The sequence below is a fragment of the Momordica charantia genome, assembly GCF_013281855.1.
Source record: "Momordica charantia cultivar OHB3-1 chromosome 10 unlocalized genomic scaffold, Mcharantia_2.0 BLBB01000010.1, whole genome shotgun sequence".
Classification (NCBI taxonomy): domain Eukaryota; kingdom Viridiplantae; phylum Streptophyta; class Magnoliopsida; order Cucurbitales; family Cucurbitaceae; genus Momordica; species Momordica charantia.
The window spans coordinates 21,415,337-21,434,567 of record NW_028275158.1 but is presented as its reverse complement, the minus strand read 5'-3'; the positions used below and the strand labels follow the sequence as shown (position 1 = coordinate 21,434,567).

Here is a 19,231-nt window from a genome sequence, read left to right as displayed (position 1 = left end):
GTTCCCAAGAGAAACAAGAAATAAAGTTAGTTGCAAAATGTTTAGATTTCTTTAGAAAGTTGGAAAGGAGAAACGAGAAATAGAAACATTACCAAATGACTATTTCTAACTTTATATACAAAAATAGGCCTAAGAAGTTTTGTGCAAAAAGGTCTCTTATTCTTTCAATCATACCGTACAGATGTACATATGACCTTTTGTGAACATTTACAAGATTATTAAATGAGAGACAAGAAGCATATCACACAGAGTTAATATGCTATCATTAAAATTTTAAACGTCCATGACAATAGAAGTGTCACAACTTCAATTTTTATGAAATCGTTGATGAATATTTCTAAAAAGTCCTAAAAATCAAAAAATTTGTGAACATAGTTTTTAAATTAATAAATAAGCATTTCACAAATTTTAAATAAGTTAAAATTCTTATTATTTATATTATGTTTATATTATTGATATTTGATATATTTATATATCTATATCCAACCCATGAACATATAGAATGTCAATGGGAATTTAAGAAAAATACAGAAGGAGATTTTCAATATAACGACTGCAAGCGGTTGCTAATCCGAGCATAGCTGTGTCATGCAACTTTGAGTACTCTTGCCAAGCATTTATCTTTGGGGTGAGGAAATGGCAACCAAGTCAACTGACATTTTGGATTAAGCTGTTCTACCCTGCATTGCAAAACACATATATTGATTATTGTGTGTTGTCAAAAAAGTTTGATTGAATTTAATGTTAAATTTGATAGAAGGGAAGTTAAAGAAAACTCACTTGTAATTGAGGAGAAAATAGTGAAGGAAAATTGAGATTTCGAGCCTGGCAAGATCCATTCCAGGGCATAACCTGCTTCCTAATCCAAAGGGAATGAAAGCTCCTGGTGTGGCTACAAAATTCTTTTCAAGAAAATCAAACAAAATGTCATTAATACTATTACACAAGTGAGAAAGAAGTAAAATCGCCACTTCATCGAAAATTTTTTCTTTTTTAATACATGTGGGAGTGGAGAATCGAACTTCACAACCTTTTAATTGGAGATATGTGTCAATTACCGCTGAGCTATGGATGGATGAAAAACTTAAAGATTTATATCATTCATTGTCAAATTGTGCAGATTGATCAATGAAGAAGAATATGTATTTATAAATTAAAGAGAACATCTATATATTGATATGAGACCATCATAGTTGAGGTAAAAAAAAAAAAATTAAAACATATATTCAAAGTAGACAATATATATTTCATTGAAATAAGGTGGGTACTCATGTATGGTCTCAATATTAATTTTGATTCTTGAGACCTAATATGTTGAGGTGTTACTAATTTGAAATGCGGAGGAAATGATATTTATTAGAGCTGATTATTCATTGCTTCATGTGTTATCATGTAAAACAATGATGAGTTTGTTCCTTTGCAGGAAAAAAAAGTTGATGAGTTGTTAGGCTAAATATATGTTATATGTTTTAGTCCCTAGGATGTTTTTTCAATTTGACCCTATCGTTTAAAAAGCTAAGTTTCACATTTTGGTCTCTTATATTTTAACATCCTTCAATCATACTATTTTCGTTGGTGTACGTTAAAATTGATCGATATGATAAACTTACATGACATAATACTGAATGAGTTAGAAAAAATTTTGGAAGAAATTAAGTCACATAAGAGAGGAAAGGTACCTTTTTCTCCTTCAAATTTCTTAGAAGTTGATAAGATTTCAAATTTTCTTCATTTGGATGACCTAATTCATTCTCTAAATTTCACTGAGATTACCAAATATCATGTTATGTAAGTTTATCATCAGCCAATTTTAACATCTATCAACATTGAATAATATAGTCGAAAAATGTTAAAACATAAGGAACCAAATAGAAAATGGACTAAAATATATGTTTTAACTAAGTTGTTAAGATAACTTTGGCAAAATGATATCTCATATATTGCATGTAAAAAGTGATCAATTGAACAACTTAGAATAGAAAAGAAAGGGTTGCAATAATGGAAAATTTTACATACATCCCATCTTGAAGGATTGAACTCTTGTGGTGAAGGAAACAGTTTGGGATCCATGTAATTTTCCCCAAACCAAGTTATGACTTTCCATCCTTTTGGTATAACTTTACCTAAATCAAATGGAAGAAAAAAAAAATACAAGTATTAGAATAATTAAATATTGCCTATTATTACATACTCTCAATAAGCCCAATATTATAAGAAATATTATTCTCATTTCACTCTTTACATATTAATCCTCGAGCATTAGGAGGGGAAGAAGAAGGTTAAATAAGAACTCTCACATCTCAAAATCTTAAAGATGCTTATCCGTAACACCTATATATTTTTTGGGCTGTACATCAATAAAAATTTGACAGTTTTTTCTAATATATATATTTTGTATAAAAAATAGAAAAAATATCTATTTTTTAGGTGGTAGGCAAACAATGAGCACTAACCATTAGACACCTAAACATTTTTCCTCTCATATAGTGGATGTAATTTGAAGGTTTTATGATAGAGATGCAATAATTAAATAGTTCCTACAACGAAAGAAAGATACAAATATATGGAAACTAATGACTAACCGTTAATTTTGACATTAGTTGTAGCTTCACGAAAAAGCAAAAATATGATACCACCAACTCGAAATGTCTCATCTATCACCTGGATATGACATATTATATCATTGTTATTCACATTCTTGTAGTAATTAATTAATAAATATATTTATTAATCAGGTAATTTTTTTTAGTACAACATGTGTGGGGATGTGGATTCGAACTCATGATCTTTTGGTTAGAGTTAGGTGCCTTAACCTTTGAGCTATGCTCGGTTTGGCATTAATCAGGTAATTAAAGATGTCCAAGGCTAATAATAATAATAATAAAAAGTATGGATTTCTTGCTAGGCTGATTATTTTATTCATAACGTACATTTAGATTGTAATGTACCTATTATAAAATATTGCTACATACATCTAAAATCACAATTTCCAAACTAAAGGTAGAATAATCTTACTTTGTTTTGAAGTAGAGATTAATTGAGTTGAACATATAAGAGCCCTTTTTACAAGCAAAAATAGTAAAATAATGTTTTATTTATGTTTGAGAAAAAAACTAAATATTACATAAAAAATTTGAATATTTGATTTGAAAATTTAGTTTTTATATAAAATTTTTATTTTTTTAATCTAAAATTTTAGAAAGCAAATTAAAACCAGAAAGGATTACTAAACATGTTTCATTTATTTTTTAATAAAAAAAAGAATGAACAAGAAATAAGAAATAATTATCGAACCCAATTTAATCTATACATACGTGGGAGAGAGATTTCATTTGTTTAACTTCGGAGGGAACTATACCCTTTCGAGTCGATGGCCTTCGTCTAATAATCTTCTCTTGTTCTTCCTACAAATGTATTTTAAAATATTACAGATCTTAATAGAAATATTATAATACTTTTTGTTATCGAATTTTCAATGTTATATACCAAATTCATTATAAATGTACCAATAAATGAAGAGGTATATATATCACACTATCTGCCAAAACGAACATAACTTAGTGGTAATTAGCATATACCTCCAACAAAGAGGTTGTGAGTTCAAATCCCTTCCCCAACATGTTGTACTAAAAAAAAAATTAAACTTGTTTACTAGCTATTTGTTTGTTTTTTTAATTCAAATTTTTTGCTAAAACAATGTCTGATAGTGAATCTTTTTAGGTTGCATAGATAATTGGGGAGTTACATCCATCATGGAGAGACGGAGAGACTTCAAAAATTATCTCAAGCATAAGTGCAAAGAGATTAAACTTGAAGAACTAGTTGTTCGGTTGAGAATCGAAGAAGATAACCGATAACCTGAGATGGAAAATGGAAGCAATGATCCTATGACCTCAAAGGCCAATTTTGTAGAAGGATCTTCCAAAGATAATAATAATAAGAGAAAGTTTTATGGGGCTGGTCCAATTCAGTCACACAACAAAGGCATGAAGTTCAATGGAAATTGTTAAAATTGTGGAAAACCTAGACAATTGATCCAAGGACTGCCGAAAGCCAAAGTTTTTTCAAAAGAAGAAATCAAATGGTCAACCACATATAACAAAAATGGATAATCTTTCTGATGGAGTTACTAACATGATTTATCTGTTGTAGTGTCTCAATGTAACTTGGTAGGCAATACCAAAAAATGACGAATAGACATTAGAGCCACTCGTCATATCTCTCCAAATAAGTGGATGTTCTCTATTTACACACCAACAAGAAATGGAGAACAACTTTACATGGGTAATTCTTCAAGTTCCAAAGTGGAGGGACAAGGAAAAGTGGTGCTGAAAATTACTTATGGTAGAGAACTGACTCTTAATGAAGTAATTCATGTTCCTCACATTAGCAAGAACTTAGTCTCTGGTTCTCTGCTGAGCAAAAATGAGTTCAAATTTGTTTTTGTTTCCGACAAGTTTGTACTTAGTAAATATGGGTTACTTAAGTGATGGTCTGTTCAAGATGAATGTAATGACTGCTGTACCCTAAGATCCCAAGACCTCCAATATTAATAATAAGAATGTTTATTCTGCTTACTTGATTGGTTCTTCTAATATTTGGCATGAGAGATTGGGCCATGTTAATTACAAAACTTTAAAGAAGTTGGTAATATGGATCTAATACCTAATTTCACATTAGATCATAATAAAAAATGTGAAATATGTGTTGAATCAAAGATGACAAAACCTCCATTTCATTTAGTAGAAAAAGAAACTTAACCTCTTGAATTAATTCACAGCGATATATGTAATTTGAAATTTTTGCCTACAAGGAGAGGTAAAAAATATTTTATAACATTTATTTATGACAGTACTTGTTAAAAAGTAAAGATGAAGCGATTGAAGTGTTTAAACACTACAAGGCTGAAGTGGAAAATCAACTGGAAAAAAATATTAATATCTTTCGAATTGATAGAGGAGGAGAATATGAATTTCCTTTTGAAGGTTTTTGTTTGAAACATGGAATTGTATATCAAACTACTACTCCTTATTCTCCTCAATCAAATGACATAACAGAATGAAGTTATCAAACATTCAAAGAAATGATGAATATGCTATGTTGATTAATTCGGGATTACCACAAAATTTGGGGGGGGGGGGGGGGGGGAAGCGTTGCTTACAGCAAATTACATCCCGAATAGAATTCCATATAAAAAGACACAGGAAATTTCATATGAATTATGGAAGGATCGAAAACCGACTTATAAATTTATGAAAGTGTGGGGGTGTTTGACAAAGGTGGCTCTTCCTAAACCTAAAATGGTTAAAATAGGGCCAAAAATAGTTGCCTGTGTTTTTAATTGGGTATGCAATTAACAGTAGTGTATATCGATTTCTTGTACATAAGTCAGAAAATCCTGACATACATGCAAATACAATTATTGAATCAAAAAGTGTATCATTATTTGAAAACATGTTTCCTTATAATATGAAAAATGAATCAAATATAAAGAAAATGACACACGAATCATGGTCATCTAATCAAGAAAATTTGAATGAGATTCAAGAGCCAAGAGATAGTAAGAGAACAAAAGTTGGAAAGTTTTTTGGGCCAGATTTTCTAACATATTTGTTAGAAAATGAACCTCAAACATTTGTTGAAGCAATTTCTTCTCTAAAAGCACCGTATTGGAAAAAGGCTATAAAAAGTGAAATTGATTCCATTGTGCAAAACCATACATGAGAATTGGTTGATCTTCTTCGTGGTACTAAACCACTCGGTTGTAAATGGATCTTTAAGAGGAAAATGAAAGTAGATGGAACAATTGATAAGTATAAAGCTCGTCTCGTAGCAAAATGCTATAAACAAAAAGAAGGGTTGAATTATTTTGATACATATTCACACGTTACTAGAATTACATCTATTCGCATGTTAATAGTCTTAGCAGCTTTATACTATTAATATTCATGAGTTCCATTTCAAAACCAATTGGCAACGAGAGGAATAGCCCATGTCTATTATAAATATATGCAAGGTTCCTTTTCTTTTCAATGTGGGATCCTTAACATGCCCCCTCAAGATCGTGGTTCTTTTGGCTCATCGATCTTGGTCGGATCCCATTTTTGGACTGGTTGCTCGTTTAAGAGTTTTGGACTTTGATACCATATTAATATTCATGGAGTTCCATCTCAAAACCAATTGGTAATGAGAGGAGTAATCCATGTCTATTATAAACACTTGTTAGGTCTCTTACCTTATCAATGTGGAATCCTTAACATGCCCCTTCAAGATCGTGGCTCTTTTTGGCTCATCGATCTTAGCCGGATCCCATTTTTGGACCGGATGCTCGTTTGAGTATTTTGGGCTCTGATACCATATTAATATTCATGGGGTTGACTTTAAGATGGAACCCCATGAATATTAATATGGTATCAGAGCCTAAAAGCTTAAACGAGCATCCGGTCCAAAAATGAGATTCGGGAGGCATGTTAAGGACCCCACATTGAAAAGAAAAGGGACCTAACAGTGGTTTATAATAGATATAGACTACTCTTCTCATTGCCAATTGGTTTTCAGATCGAACCACATGAATATTAATATATACAACTTTGAAATACATGAAATGGATGTAAAAGCAACTTTCTTAAATAGTGAATTAGATGAAGAAATATATATGGAACAACCAGATGGTTAAAAATTCAGTCATATTATATAGAAAGAATTCTTGAAAAATTCAAGAAATTTGATGCAAAAGTTGTAAAGACACCTTTGGATGCTAGTCATCATTTTTCTTCAAATACGAGTGATAATATGTCTCAATTGGAGTACTCTTGTATAATAGGAAGTTTAATGTATGTTATGAATTGTACAATACCTGATATAACATATGAAGTAATTATGTTGAGTCGATATACAAATCATCCAAGTCCAGATTACTGGAAAGCTCTTTTAAGACCATAATTATGGTTTACATTATACTAGATATCCGACTGTACTTGAAGGTGATGCAAGTTGGATAACCCGTATAAAAAATTCAAAGTCTACAAGTGAAAATATATTTACATTTGGAAGTGGAGGTATATCTTAGAAATCTTCCAAACAAACTTGTATAGCAAGGTCAACTATGAAATCTGAATTCATAGCTTTGGACAAAGCAGAGGAAGAAGCCGAATGATTACGAAACTTTTTGGAAGATATTCCTAATTGGACGAAACCTGTACCCCCAATATGTATACATTGTGATAGTCAAACCGCTATAATGGTAGTCTCAACATATATGTCGGAGATATAATACCATAAGACAATTGCTCTCTAATGGAATTATATCAATTAATTACGTGAAATCAAAAAATAATATTGCGGATCCACTTAAGAAAGCTTTGACAAGAGAGCAAGTGAAATTGTCTTCAATTGGAATGAGTTTGAACCCTATAATATAAGAGTTTACATAACAGTAACCCAACCTAGCTGACTAGACATCCCAAGATCTAGGTTTAAAAGGAAAAACAAATTTATGTATACAACTCAGAGGAACACTAAGAAGGAATTATAAATTCCTAATCATTCCTATGCTAACCTAGAAATGAGTAAGGTTAATATATGCTTTTTATAACTCTTTACCATCAAAGTTCTTTAAATACTGATAAGATATGTAAACTCTATAGTTTTTACTAAGGGAAGTTCTAAGTCTTAATACTTCCAAGCTATCCCGAGGGGACAATTGCATTCTGTGTACGATTATTTAACTGCTGGTGTTCGTTGAGTCCTGTGATTGAAATGCTACATTCATAGATCGGTAATCCATTCTATCTTAGGAGACAATTGTTTATGAAACCTTGAGCACCATAAAGGGAACAAAATTGTCTTAAGAAAACAATGCTACTATTGGGTTCGGATTGATTAATTTTGTGTTTCCTTAATTTCTTTGCAGATATTGCTCTAACAGGTTTAATTATAATTTATGCTAGTCAATTATGCATTATCAGATTTAGGCTCTCTATAGTCTTGAGTTCATATAATCTGAATTTATTTTGATGAGATGATTAATAAATTTGTAACTCGATATTAAGCAAATCTACGTATCCAAATATAAAATTAAGTTGTTAAACTCTATTTTATAGAAGTTCAACCCTAGTAGTCAAACACTCTTTAAAATAGTACATTCCAAAGTTTCTTGTTTCACACATACACATACGCACACGCACACATAAACATCTACACATATACCATGGACGCACACACGTGCACAAAAGAAATGCAACAAAAGAGTTGAGGAAATAACACTAACCTTGGCCTTCTCAAATATGTGTGGATGATTTGTGAGAAACAAAACTGCCCACATTGCAGTATAAGCTGAAGTTTCATGGCCTGCAAACAGCTTACCAAAAATAAAATCTATAATGGTCTCATCATCCAACTCTTCATCGCCATCTTCATCTTTCAATTCCATAAGCAAATCCATCATATCTTTTGCCTCCCAAGTTTCCCCTTTGCTTTTCTTCACCGATCTCTTTTTATTGATGATTGATTGTAGTATTTTTGATAAGTGTCTTCGAGCCTGTATTTATATTTATTGTCATCGGTCAGATTATTAAATAAAAGGGAAAGTTAAATAATAAGTTTAATCCACGAGTTTTCAAATTGTGTCTAATAGATCATTGAACTTTGTCTAATAAGTCTTGGAATTTTCAATTTTGTGTCTAATAGTTTTTTGAACTTTAAAATTGTCTAATAAGTTCACAAACTTTCATTTACATCCTTGACCTATTCAATGTTTTTAAAAATGCATACACCTATTAAACACAAAATTGAATCTTATGTATAATATGTTCATGAAATTAAAAAAAAATAAAATTCTAAGAGGTCTGATATGAACCACCTACGACTTTAAATAATAATATATTTTTATTTAAGAGTTTTCTTTATGTAAGCAGTGTTGTTTTCGTTTTTTTGGTAGGTGTGGCATTTAAGGTTTAGTTGGGAGGCTATCTAAAGTCTTGCCTAAGTTGTTTGACATATTAGTTTTTGAATGTAATTTTGTGCCTGTGAGCCACCATTTCTTTTCAAGCCAGCCAAGAGCGCTTCAAACCTTTGCAATTATTGATCTAGGTTGCAAGCTTTGAACATTTATGTTGGGTTTGATCAACCTCTATAGTGGAGTGTTCAACCTTGTGCTAAATTGATTTTAGGGGTTTTAGTGTTTGTGAATTAGGGATTCACATACCCGAAAGGTTCCTAGCACCAATTCGTTAGGATTTTCATATCCAATGTCAGTGATCTATTGGACACAAAACTGAAAGTTCGTGGATTTCTTATACATTTTTAAAGTTTATAGATCTATTAAATACAAAATTGAAAGTTTCCAGACGTATTTGCCTTTCCCGATATATTAGATATTAATTTTTTAAAGTTCGATGACCTATCATATTCAGACTTTTGATTAAAATAATTGTAAGTATGACAAAAGAAAGCTTTAAAAAATAATGATACATGATCAGGCAAAGCTTTTAAAAAATAATCACAGATATTGTTCGTATAATGAAGCTAAAACAAGAAACTCATGTCCTATTGAAGAAAAAGGTTTTTAATACTACTACAAATTCCTACGAGAAGTAGGATATTGTTTTTCTATAAGAATTAGGATATTTGGACTGCTAAACATAGAGCTCTCTTGTTTAGGTTTTGTTTATGTGTTGTTGCACATCAAAGTGGCGGCTGAACGTGTAAGTGTACAAATTTCAGAGAGTAGCAACAGTGGTATTTGGTAGAGTTTTAGAGGTGAGATCCCGGAGTTGGAGAACATTGTCGACAACTTATTCTCGTGGGTATTTGGTGAGGTTTTTCATTCCTGTTTCCTAGGGTTCGATTGTTGTAGTTTATAGAGGCTTTAGGTGGCTTTTGTCTAGGCCTCTAGATTTGAGAGATTAATTGTATTTGCCCATTGTATTATCCTAGAATCATAGTAGAACCCATTGTCGCGAAATATTGGAGCCCATAGTTGGGGTGAACTGGTATAAATCTCTTGTGTTGTTTAACTGTGCTTTCCCTATATTTCTTTTATTGTGTGATTGACTTAGTTTTCATTGAAGAATTGTGGAAGGGGAAAATATTATTGATAAGTAATTTTCCCAACAAGTGGTATCAGAGATGTAAGTTTCAGCTTCATGGGATCCAGTGGAAAGTCACATTGCTATCAATATTCATGGGGTTCTATCGTAAAGCCAATTGCAATGTGGGATCCTTAATATTCCCCTCAAGATCGTGGCTCTTTTGGCTCATCGATCTTGACCGGATCCCATTTTTAGACCAGATTCTCGTTTGAGCTTTTGGGTTTTGATACCATATTAATATTTATGGGGTTCCATCTTTTCAAAACCATATTTTCAAAACCAATTGACTATGAGAGAAGTAATCCATGTCTATTATAAACCCTTGTTAGGTCCATTTTCTTTTCAAAGTAGGATAAGATCACTACTTTGAGGGGGTTTTGAGTTTTGATGGGGAAAATTTCAGGTTTTAAAAGATGCAAGTCACAGATCTTCTTACATACAAGAAGATACACAAACCCAGAAAGAATGACCGGCTACTGGGATGACAAACAAGGAATGAATGGAGATGGATAACAGGTCGTAGCAACCATTAGGTTGTGCTTGTCAATGAATGTGACAAGTCTTGTAGCGAGTCAAAAAACAACAATGGGATTGATGAAGGCATTGATGGACATATATGAAAAACCCTCTGCCAACAGCAAGGTGTATCTCATTACGAGATACTTTATACTTCATATGGAGGAAGGCACATTGGTGAACTCCCACATCAATGAGATCACTCAACTAATGAACTAGATGGAGTCTATGAAGATTACTTTTTCAGATGAGGTGAAGGCTATAAAGTCGATGCCTTCTTTGCTTGAGAGTTGGGAAACAATTAAGACGGCGATGTCGAATTCGTTGAGGCATAATAGTTTGAAATTTTCAGATATCTATGATGCTGTAATTGCTGAGGAGATTCGAAGGAAAGGAAGTGGGAAGAATTCCGCATCCACTTCTGGTGGTGAGAACCATATGAAGTCAGCGTTGGCAATTCAAAACAAAGGGAAAGGGAAGATGAGTTATGGGAAACAGTAGAGACATAACAAGAGAAGTGGGGGTAGTGTCATTGAAAGTTTTTACTGCCATGAGAAGAGCCACTTCAAGAAACACTGCAAGAAGCTTAAAGATGATCAAGCCAAAGAAATACAGACAAATGTTTTGTCAGATGACATGTTAGCATGTGTTGTGAGGGATACAACATTCGTGGATCCGTCATCCAGGGTGGTTAGTGGACGGTGCAGTATCGGTGCATGTATTTTCAGATAGGAGTTGGTTCACATCCCTCACTACAAGCAGTTATGACATGGTAAGGATAGGGAATGAGAGACACTCTAAGGTCAGAGGAATTCGGGAAGTGCGCCAGAGAACTGACGCGGGACCGAGTAAGTTTTACATGGTATTAGGTATGTACCCATGAATTTCATATCAGCGGGGAAGTTGGATGACGAAAGCTACAGACGTGAGTTTGTAGAAAGTAGGTGGAAACTCATGAAGGGATCCGAGGTAGTGGTTGTTGGCCATAGAGAAGCTTTAGTGTACGTGTTGAGGTTTGACATTGCTAGAAAATGAGAGAGACGAGTTATGCACAGGGCTGCATATAGTTCAGGAGGAGACTTAAAATAACTAGTAGCATTGACAGTCAAGACAGATCAGAAGAATTTACCATCAATGCAAGTAAACAGTTGGGAAGTAGAGGAAATGGAAAGGTGAATAGCTCAGTGAGGTGTTCAGTAGACTGTCAAGATAATACCGTAGTTGTCAAACGGATTAGCGACTTGAAAGAACAAGTGCATTGAGGAGAAAGACTGTAGTTGATGCTGAGGTCGAGGGTAAGGTCTCTAGAGTGACAACGAACTTGGGTGGGAGTGCCAAGTCATCATAGGGGAAATCTTCCCTCTGTTAAGGATCCAACATTGACAAGAAAAGGGACCTAACAATGGTCTATAATAGACATGGACTACTCCTCTCATAGCCAATTGGTTTTGAGATGGAACCCCATAAATATTAATATGGTATCAGAGTCCAAAACGCTCAAACGAGCATCGGGTCCAAAAAATGAGATCCGGTCAAGATCGATGAGCCAAAAGAGCCACGATCTTGAGGGAGCATGTTAAGGATCCCACATTGAAAAGAAAAGGTACCTAACAATAATTTATAATAGACATGAGCTACTCCTCTCATAGCCAATTGGTATTGAGATGGAACCCCATTAATATTAATACCTTCAAAGGTCGTTGGGTTCAATCGAGGAAGAAAGCATCAAGGACTACTTTGATCGAGTGGATTTTGATCAGTTACTGTTGATGCAGTTAGAACTCAGCCTGAAGAAAATGATTTTAACAACTCACCTGCCGAATCAACTAGCCCCGAAAATGGATGGCGCTGAAGCGCGCGACCTATACCCGACCGTATCCTTGTCTATTTGGAAGTCAGAGTCAGTGTATCCTATAAAGATACACGAGCTTGTAGTCCCTCATTCTCCTAAGATACTTGAGGACTCCCCAAAAGGATATGGTAACCGAGAGGGTAAGGTCTTATTAGATGCAACAAATTATGCCAAAAGACGACCCGGCACCAAGGCCATCACGGCACTGACCCCACCTCGGCACTGGCCTCTCACCTTGGCCTTCGGGCCAAGGTAACATTTAACTTCTTCCGCTCGGAGGTTTTGTTTGGGTCCGTGCGCGCCGGAGGGCGGCATGGGGGCAAGAGCCCACCAAACCGAGGCCCCCCCACACGAGCACGGACGTTTTGTGAAACGCGTTCGCGGGTCGTTTGATGTTTTAGGCATCGACAATGATTCTTCCGCAGAGTTATCTTTTCTGTTTAACAGCCTGCCCACCTTGGAAACGGCTCAGCCGGAGGTAGGGTCCAGCGGCTGGAAGAGCACCCGTAAGGCGCAAGGAAGCTGACTGGTGGGATCCCCTCTGTGGGTTGCACCACTGCCACCTCGTGCGCGCGCGCCCACGCCCCCAAGCGCCCTCCCGCGCGCGCAGCCAACGCCCACCACCGCCACCCCTCGCGCTGATGTATTCGGATGGTCACATGAGGATATGCCTGGAATTGATCGAGGAGTCATGGCCTCCTCCCAATCGTGCACGTCCCATGCCGTATGACCGTACCAAGCACCCGGGCTAGAAGCGACGCATGCGCCCATCGCTTGATTGCCGACCAGCAGTAGGGGCCTCACGGCCCCCAAAGGCACGTGTCGTTGGGCGCGCGCACGCAGGGGGGCGCTGGTGGGCTTGGATTTCGAAGGATAACCTCCAATGACTTAAGTTATGCGTGGTGCGCGCGCGAGCAGTGCGCTGGTGTGCGTGGGGCGCGCGCGAACGCCTCTAAGTCAGAATCCGGGCTAGAAGCGACGCATGCGCCCATCGCTCGATTGTCGACCAGCAGTAGGGGCCTCACGGCCCCCAAAGGCACGTGTCGTTGGTGAAGCCCTCATGACGGATGAGTCTCGGGGGCCTTGGTTTCGATTCTATATAATGGACCCTGCATAAGGATGATTGCTCCAGGGCGACAACGCAGATATTGTTTTCTTATAACCCATTTTGTTTAGGATTTGTTTATGTGTTGTTGCAAATCAAAGTGGCGGTTGAATGTGTAGGTACACAAATTTTAGATGGTAGCGACAGTGGTATTTGGCAGAGTTTAATAGGCGAGATCCCGAGATTGTAGACCATGTCGGCAACCTATTCGCATGGGTATTTGGTGAGGTTTTTCATTCCTGTTTTCTAGGATTCTATTGTTGTAGTTTATAGAAGCTAGATGACTTTTGTCGAGACCTCTAGATTTGAGATATTATTGTACTTGCCCATTGTATTATCCCAGAACCATAATAGAACCCGTTGTGGCGAAAGACTGAACCTAACCCATACTTGGAGTGAACCAGTATAAATCTTTTGTGTCGTCTACTGCGCTTTTCCTATATTTCTCTTATTGTGTGATTGACTTAGTCTTTATTAGTATTGATGAAGGTCCTGTTTTTTTATCAATGTGAGATCCTTAACATGTCCTTTCAAAATCGTGGCTCTTTTGACTTATCAATTTTGGTTGGATCTCATTTTTGGGCCGGATCTTGTTTTAGCTTTTGGCTTCTGATATCATATTAATATTCATCAGGTTCCATCTCAAAATCAATTGACAATAAGAGGAGTAGCTCATGTCTATTATAAACCTATATAAGGTTCATTCTTTATTAATATTGGATCCTTTACAGTTTTCAGTGAAGAACTATGTAAGGGGGAAATATTCTTGGTAAGTAATTTTCCGAACAACCTATTATTTCTTTAATGAAATTAATGAAAATTATATTATTATAGAGCCGAACAGAAATATCAACCAGACAAGCAATGATAGCTCTCGTGAATTATATAAAACCAATTGCTATTTTACAATATATTAATTACACTATTTAGTTGGAAGTTCTGCATTATTATTTGTTTCTATTTGAAGGCAGTGCATAAAATATACAGACGACAATGACATATTTAAAATTGGAAATTTATTAAGTTATATTGAAGGGCTAAATCTTTGTTTTCCAAGGTTTGAATTTAGCTTAAAATGATATAGATCCAATCTAATAAAGTTTAATATAGTTTTAAAATGTAGAATATTATATTAAGTACATGCTAAGTTTACATAGCATAAAACTTAGCAAATAATTTTTTTCCATAAGAGATCAGCCAATCATTTTGCATGTCACCTGAGACGACAAAATTTTAGATTTTTCTTCTTTTAGGCAACCTAATTCACCTTTCAAAAATCTCTCCCTCAATTCTTACTAAATACTAAGCCATATAAATTTATTATTGGTTCATCTTAAATATTCACCGACGAGAAGAGTATAATTAAAAAACGATTAAAGTGGCTTACCTTGAACGATTTATAGAAGGAGAAGCCAGGAAAGTTGATGGGCAAAGACATGAACCCTAATGAAACATCATGAAACAAAGCCTCCATTTCTCCAATGGAATAGTCTGTGGTGGTTGAGCCCATGAAAATATTCCAAATAACTTTGAAAGTTAGCTTTTTTATCTCTGTCAACAGTTCTATTGGCCTCTGCATACTCTCCCACTCCTCCAACCCACCCACCACTGTCTCTTCAATATGGCAGATGTACATCTCCAGCGCCGTGTGGCCGCTGATCGGCGCCGTCATCAGTCGTCGGAGCCGCCGGTGCTCTGCCTTCGAAAATTGGATCAGTGACTTTTTACCCGATAACAATTTTATGTTTACGGGTAAACTAGGCACAAATTTTTCTTCATCTCCTAAAACTTGACGGCAGAGTTCAGGTGTGCACACGATTATACTTGCTCTCCCAAGTACGTGAGTTTTGAACATATCAACTTTCCCATATCTATAATAATATAAATCAATGAGAAACGACTCGTCTGAATATAGAATCATATACTTTTATACTATGTTAAACTACCACTGAACCCAAAAACTCAAGTTGATATGTTATGATAAATTTAATACTTTATTAATATCACTGTAATTGTGAGAGCTCAACTAGTTAATTCGACCAAGAATGAGTATTTTATTATCTTCAATAAATCAAGAATGAGTATTGATGAGATAGACCTGTTGAAAAAGGTGTGAACGAAATTTTGAGGTCGACCATTACTAACATCTTTGACGAAGGATAGAGTAGAACCGAGAAGAGGCCAGCTCATGTCACCGGGAGGAAGCTCAGCCCATATGTTCCTCAGCCTGGCCCCATAATACCAACCATTCAATCTCTTCAAAACTCCAAAAACAAAAACAAAGGCTGCAAGAATCAATACCAACCAATTCTTGAACTCCATTGTTGATTTCTTCAGCTTGATCTGATCCCTTTGGTCTAAAATTAATGCAAAACTCTATTGATATTCTGGTGGCACACTCATGATCTTTTGACCAAATTAAAGCATAATTTTGAAGAGAGAGGAATTGATGAATGAGGTGTGGAAGGGGTGAGTGGTGGAATCAATTTGAAAGAGAGATGAAATTCTAGAAAAGAAGTCACGAAATTAATTATAGACACAAAGATTAATTAATGATGGTAGAGAGCTCGCATGAGATTAAAAAAAAAAAAAAAATTGGGGGAAAAATATTGTGAAGCTTGGAAAAAAGGAAAAATTATCTAAGGTGACCCATCAATTAATCCAACTAAAATCGGCTAGAATCAATAAACTACGTCCATTAATGCATTTATGATCCATATGAATCTTTCCTTTTTCTTTTCTTTTTAATAGAGAATTTATAATACGTGTCTATATTCGTTATCCAATTTTTGAAAGATTGCCAAACAATTTTGTTCATTTGTATTTTTCAAATTATTTCACATGTTTTATTTTGACCATTTTACCCTTACTATTTAGTTATTATTTTTCAAATCAAAATATTACTCTCTCTCCTAAATTAAAAAAAAAGAAATTGCTACTCTATATCTGATATTGCTACGTTTTCTATCCTAAATTCTAATAACAAATATATGTGTGTATATATAAACGTAACTCACAGAGGGGACGACGTATCGAGGGAGACACGAATTAGCCATGCAGACATGGTGGCCAGTGGTGGAGGCTGGGAGAGAGACGATGTCGACAAAGGGATTGTCAATGGGCAGCGTGCGAAATCGATGGAGGGATGCCGACAGAGAGATTCAGAGACATGAGACATGGAGGAAGGAGGAAGAGTGATGCGTTTACTGGTTTAATTGACCTACTTTTTTTTTCCCTAATGTATTATTAATTTGATTTAAAAAGTTAGTCTTCCATCTTTGATGTTTCCTCTAAAAACAAATTTCATCTTCTTTTAAATACAGATTTGTTTCACTTTTCTCTTAAATGTATTATTAATTTGAATTAAAAAGTTAGTCTTCTATTTTCTATTTTTCTTTCAAAAGAAATTTCAAACACTTGACTGTTGTGGTGTTGCACTAGAGAGGTATACGTTTGAATTTCTTCCTCTGATCGATAATCCAGAGGTGTATATAAAAACATATTGTATTTGTTTATTATGTATCAACACAAAAATACACCGTATTTGTATTTATAATTATATTTTATATTATATATTCTTTCAATTTTTTCCTTTATATTTTTTGAAGTATAAATATACTAAAAATACGTTAACAAAGTATTATGATTGTCGGATAAATATGGGTGGAGAAAAATATGGCTGGATTCTCCTATAAAAAAGAAGAATAATACTCAGATTTCTTTTAAAATGAGGTTAGGAAAGAGTAATTTAGTCCTTAAAAAGTGAGAAAATATGTTTCTATATTTTTAGTTGGCCATTCCTCAAAACTCGAAATTGTCTAGTCATTTTTTGAAATGGCCTATTTAAAAGTATTATCCTTTTTTTTCTCCCACTTTTCCTCTCTCTCTTCGGTTTTTCTTCTCTCCCCCACTTTGGTCTCATCTTTCTCCCTCTTTTTTTCTCCCACTTCTTCCCTCTCTCTCGTTTTTTCTTCTCTCCCCACTTTGGTCTCCTTTTTCTCATAGTCGTTTTATCTCTTTCACTCCTTTTATCTCTCTCACTTCTTTATCCTTCTTCCCGGGTTGATTCTAGAAAAATAGAGAAAATAACAAATATAATTTCATTGAAATGGATGACATTTAGATACAAACCTAATAGCTTATTGATACTATATAATTCCAAATCATAACTAAGAAACAAAACCTAATATATTACTAATATTGTTGGGGGCAAAAATATGACCTACCACATAGCGAGATCATCTACGACCGACCTCATCAGCTCATCTATGGCCGAGTTCCTAAGTTCATCTACGGAAGATGTCCTAAACTCATCTAGGAAGAGCTTTTAAACTCATCTACTGAAGATATCCTAAGTCCGTCCAGGAAAAGATCTTTAGCTTATCTATAGAAGAGCTCTTAAGCTCATTTACGAAAGAGCTCCTAAGCTCATCTATGGAAAATATCCTAAGGTCAGCTAGGAAGAGCTCTTAAGCTCATTTACGGAAAATATCATAAGCCCATCTAGGAAGAGTTCTTAAGCTCATCTACGTCCGAGCTCCAAGCTCATCTACGTCCGAGCTCCAAGCTCATCTACGGAAGAGCTCCTAAGCTCATTTACAGAAGAGCTCATAAGCTCATATAGGAAGAGCTCTTAAGGTCATTCACGACCAACTCCTAAGGGACAAGCTTTGACGTGTCTCTCATTTTGACATACCTCGTAGTCATACCATTTAATTTTTGATATACCATTGATATACCTTATATTCATATGATTTAGTCGTCTTTTATATATCATTGATATACCTCAAAGTCAGACCATTTAGTTTTTAATTTATTACTGATATACCTTATTTAATTACTGATATATATGTATCCTAATATACCATTGATATAATATTGAGCTTCTGATATATCATTGATATACCTTATTATACGTGTGCTCATGTATCATTGATATACTTGATTTGATTGATTTTATATACATTGATATACCTGATTTGATATATCAATGATTTGATATACTATTGATATACTTGATTTTAATGCTGATATACTTGATATGAATGCTACCAAGGATTTACTTGAATGTTGATAATGTTTTACTAAAAAAAAAAAAGTTCAATTTTACTCCAAATTTAAGTTTTAGGTAACATGATATAAACTCTTTCCCTTACCCAAATGAAAATTTTCAAATAATGACTCTTTGGACATTGTTTTTTAATCATTTGGAATGAAGAGATGTAATCTACCATTGCTGGTACATTTAATTAATTAGACGGTTATCTAATAAAAGCTCTTACTTTTAACCTCCAAGAAAATACATCAAGGTTAGCTTAAAAGAATTATAAATAGGATAAATTTGAAATAACAAAAATTCGAAAATCATTTTTGCAAACTAACTCAAAAAAGTTGTTGCCATATTTATAAATATATTTGTTAATAGGATAAATATTTTAGAAATTTTCTAATAAATATTGTGTTTTAAGTTGTGACAATTAACCGTATCTTATGGACAAGTTATTTTTTCGCATTAAGCCATATAAAGACCTTAAAAATCGAATTCATTGTTGAATATTTTGTAAGTGATTATTTTCGAAATACTTTTACTATCCATAGAGAAAAATGCTCAAAACCAACCACAAAAATAATTGGACATGACCATAAAATTAAATAGACAAAGCAACG

General features: G+C 34.4%; 1 protein-coding gene across 1 annotated transcript; it reads right to left on the bottom strand.

Moving 5' to 3' along the window:
- Nucleotides 1-586: 586 nt before the first annotated feature.
- LOC111014773 (beta-amyrin 11-oxidase-like) lies at nucleotides 587-15,943 on the bottom strand. Its single transcript, XM_022289593.2, has 8 exons — nucleotides 15,663-15,943; nucleotides 14,952-15,435; nucleotides 8,270-8,539; nucleotides 3,315-3,404; nucleotides 2,583-2,661; nucleotides 2,017-2,123; nucleotides 781-902; nucleotides 587-680 (listed from the first exon to the last, which is right to left on the bottom strand). Exons 1-8 carry the CDS (start codon nucleotides 15,884-15,886, stop codon nucleotides 587-589), a joined length of 1,470 nt encoding a protein of 489 aa, XP_022145285.1. The 5' UTR covers nucleotides 15,887-15,943.
- Nucleotides 15,944-19,231: the final 3,288 nt, after the last annotated feature.

Bases quoted from the DNA above. Each gene is read 5' to 3' on its own strand.
- LOC111014773 (XM_022289593.2), bottom strand. From the start codon at position 15,886: ATGGAGTTCAAGAATTGGTTGGTATTGATTCTTGCAGCCTTTGTTTTT. The intron at 2,662-3,314 runs GTATGTATAGAT...TGTCATATCCAG, and splicing joins AAATGAAATCTCTCTCCCAC to GTGATAGATGAGACATTTCG. The intron at 903-2,016 runs GTATGTAAAATT...TTTCTTGAAAAG, and splicing joins TCAATCCTTCAAGATGGGAT to AATTTTGTAGCCACACCAGG.